Source organism: Histoplasma capsulatum, genomic scaffold, assembly GCF_000149585.1.
Source record: "Histoplasma capsulatum NAm1 scaffold_4 genomic scaffold, whole genome shotgun sequence".
NCBI classification, from domain to species: domain Eukaryota; kingdom Fungi; phylum Ascomycota; class Eurotiomycetes; order Onygenales; family Ajellomycetaceae; genus Histoplasma; species Histoplasma mississippiense.
The window spans coordinates 1,609,699-1,610,559 of NW_001813979.1; the positions used below are offsets into that span (position 1 = coordinate 1,609,699).

Sequence of the window (861 nt, forward strand, 5' to 3'; positions counted from 1 at the left end):
CACAAGAACTAACTTCTTCATCATGGTGATACAGTTACTACTCTCGACATTCGGTGCGGGATCCTGACCCGTCGCGAGGAAGAGGGCCGTGACGATATTCGACGCATGCGCGTTGAACCCGCCAATGCTGCCCGCCATCGCACTCCCGACGAGATTCTTGCTGATATTCAGCTCAACAAGCGCGTCAACGTCGCTTTTCAGCACGCTCCGCACTACGTCGCCCGGTATAATCGCCTCAGCAACAACAGCCTTCCCACGCCCGTCGATCCAATTGATCGCAGCTGGCTTTTTGTCCGTGCAGTAGTTCCCGGACACGGAGATGGTATCCATGTCCTCGAACCCGGCCTCCGTGGACATGACATGTAGCGCCTTCTCGACGCCCTTGGAGATCATGTTCATGCCCATCGCGTCGCCCGTGGTGGTTTTGAAGCGGATGTAGAGATTCGTGCCAGCCAGGGCCGTTTTCATGGACTGGAGGCGCGCGAAACGGCTGGTGGAGTTGAAGGCGTTTTTCATCACGCTCTGACCTTCTTCGGAGTCTAACCAGACTTTGGCGGCACCGGCGCGGGCGAGGGTTGGGAACGCGATGCATGGGCCGCGGGTCATGCCGTCGCCGGTGACGACGGTAATGGCGCCGCCGCCGGCGTTGATGGCCTTGCAGCCACGGCTTGTGCTGGCGACCAGGACGCCTTCCGTTGTCGCCATGGGGATGAAATAGTTTTGGCCGTCGATGGTTAGGGGGCCTGCGAGACCGAGGGGAAGTGGGAGATAACCGATGACATTTTCGCAGCAGCGCCGTGGACGAGGGTGTAGTTGTAGTCTTATACGGCACCTTGGAGGATTCGAGTGAGCTGGTCAAAT

General features: G+C 58.7%; 1 protein-coding gene across 1 annotated transcript; it reads right to left on the reverse strand.

Moving 5' to 3' along the window:
- Positions 1–37: 37 nt before the first annotated feature.
- HCAG_04488 (hypothetical protein) lies at positions 38–705 on the reverse strand (the record flags this gene model as incomplete). The annotated part of the gene is made up of 2 exons (XM_001540598.1): positions 38–63; positions 144–705. The coding sequence occupies 2 exons, from the start codon at positions 703–705 to the stop codon at positions 38–40; spliced, it is 588 nt and encodes a 195-aa protein (XP_001540648.1).
- Between the last annotated feature and the right edge of the window lie 156 nt (positions 706–861).